The following is a 1,245-nucleotide window of genomic DNA, read 5'->3' as shown; positions in this document are numbered from 1 at the left end:
AATTACTTTTGCTTCGTAAGGGTGAGGGCACGGTGGTAGAGCGGTTAGTGCACTCATCTCCGGAGAGTGCGGGTTCGACTCGCCCCCTCCTGCCCACCCAGCAGTAATGGGTACCTGACTTCGAGTTGGGGAAGTAAAGGCGGCGTGGAAAGGAACTGGCCACCCTACCACAATATGCCGAAGGCCCAGGAAGTTGTCTCACTAACAAGGCAATCCCCAATGTCCGGATCGGATGCGGGAATAACTTTTTACGTAAGTGTAAGTATTTCTTTCTAATGGTCTTTATTTTCCAGAAACAACTGAACGTAGACTGGAGCAGCGTTTGCACGGCCAGTGACTGTAGCGACACCGTCATCTCAGTCACCTGCACCGTCCCGCGCCGCACCAGACGACAAGCCCAGCAGACGACACAGCTGGCCGCCACACTCACCCTCAAGGACATCGGGTAGGGCAACTGTGTGCCGGGATCTGATCAAACGCATTTTTTTTTCACTTTGGAAAATGATTTATTCCATTAAAGAATTCTACCTGTCGAAAGCCATCTTGAGATATTAGTATGAAAGCCTAACTGTGACTAGTTTTTTAATAAATTAGCATTTTGGATTTGTTAAAGCGCATTTATTTCCAATGTGATCCGATGAAACACATGATCCGATGAAACACATGATCCGATGAAACACATGATCCGATGAAATACATGATCTGATGAAATACATGATCTGATGAAATACATGATCCGATGAAACACATGATCCGATGAAACACATGATCCGATGAAACACATGATCCGATGAAACACATGATCCGATGAAATACATGATCTGATGAAACACATTTATTTTCTTCTTGCCTATCGACCGTCCACAACTGTCATGATCTGATGAAACGCTACTTATATATTATTGTTATTATTGCTGTTGTTATCGTTGTTGCTGTTGTTGTTGTTGTTGTTGTTGTTGTTGTTGTTATCGTTGTTGTTGTTGCTGTTGCTGTTGTTGTTGTCGTTGTTGTTGTTGTTGTTGTCGTTGTTGCTGTTGCTGTTGTTGTTGTTGTTGTTGTCGTTGTCGTTGTTGTTGTTGTTGTTGCTGTCGTTGCTGTGATGACACTGTCCCCTGGTATCCCCGGCAGTGAGGAGGTGGTGTCTACCAGCGGCCCAACGGTGAGAATGAGGACAGAGGATCTGTACGAGAGTCTTATAGTGCGCACCGTGGACAACCCCTTTGACTACACGGTGAGGATGGGGGG

General features: G+C 45.6%; 1 protein-coding gene across 1 annotated transcript in view; it reads left to right on the top strand.

The window, feature by feature from the left end:
* Positions 1-293: 293 nt before the first annotated feature.
* The window catches only part of LOC101861171 (signal peptide, CUB and EGF-like domain-containing protein 1), a gene marked incomplete at both ends in the record, with an annotated part of 5,070 nt that continues 4,118 nt past the window's right edge, over positions 294-1,245 (top strand). Inside the window, 2 exon segments of the mRNA XM_013090005.1 lie at positions 294-445; positions 1,129-1,231. Of these exon segments, the coding sequence (XP_012945459.1) occupies positions 294-445; positions 1,129-1,231 (255 nt within the window).

The sequence above is a fragment of the Aplysia californica genome, unplaced genomic scaffold, assembly GCF_000002075.1.
Source record: "Aplysia californica isolate F4 #8 unplaced genomic scaffold, AplCal3.0 scaffold01104, whole genome shotgun sequence".
NCBI lineage: Eukaryota > Metazoa > Mollusca > Gastropoda > Aplysiida > Aplysiidae > Aplysia > Aplysia californica.
This window is presented reverse-complemented; position numbering and strand designations above follow the sequence as displayed.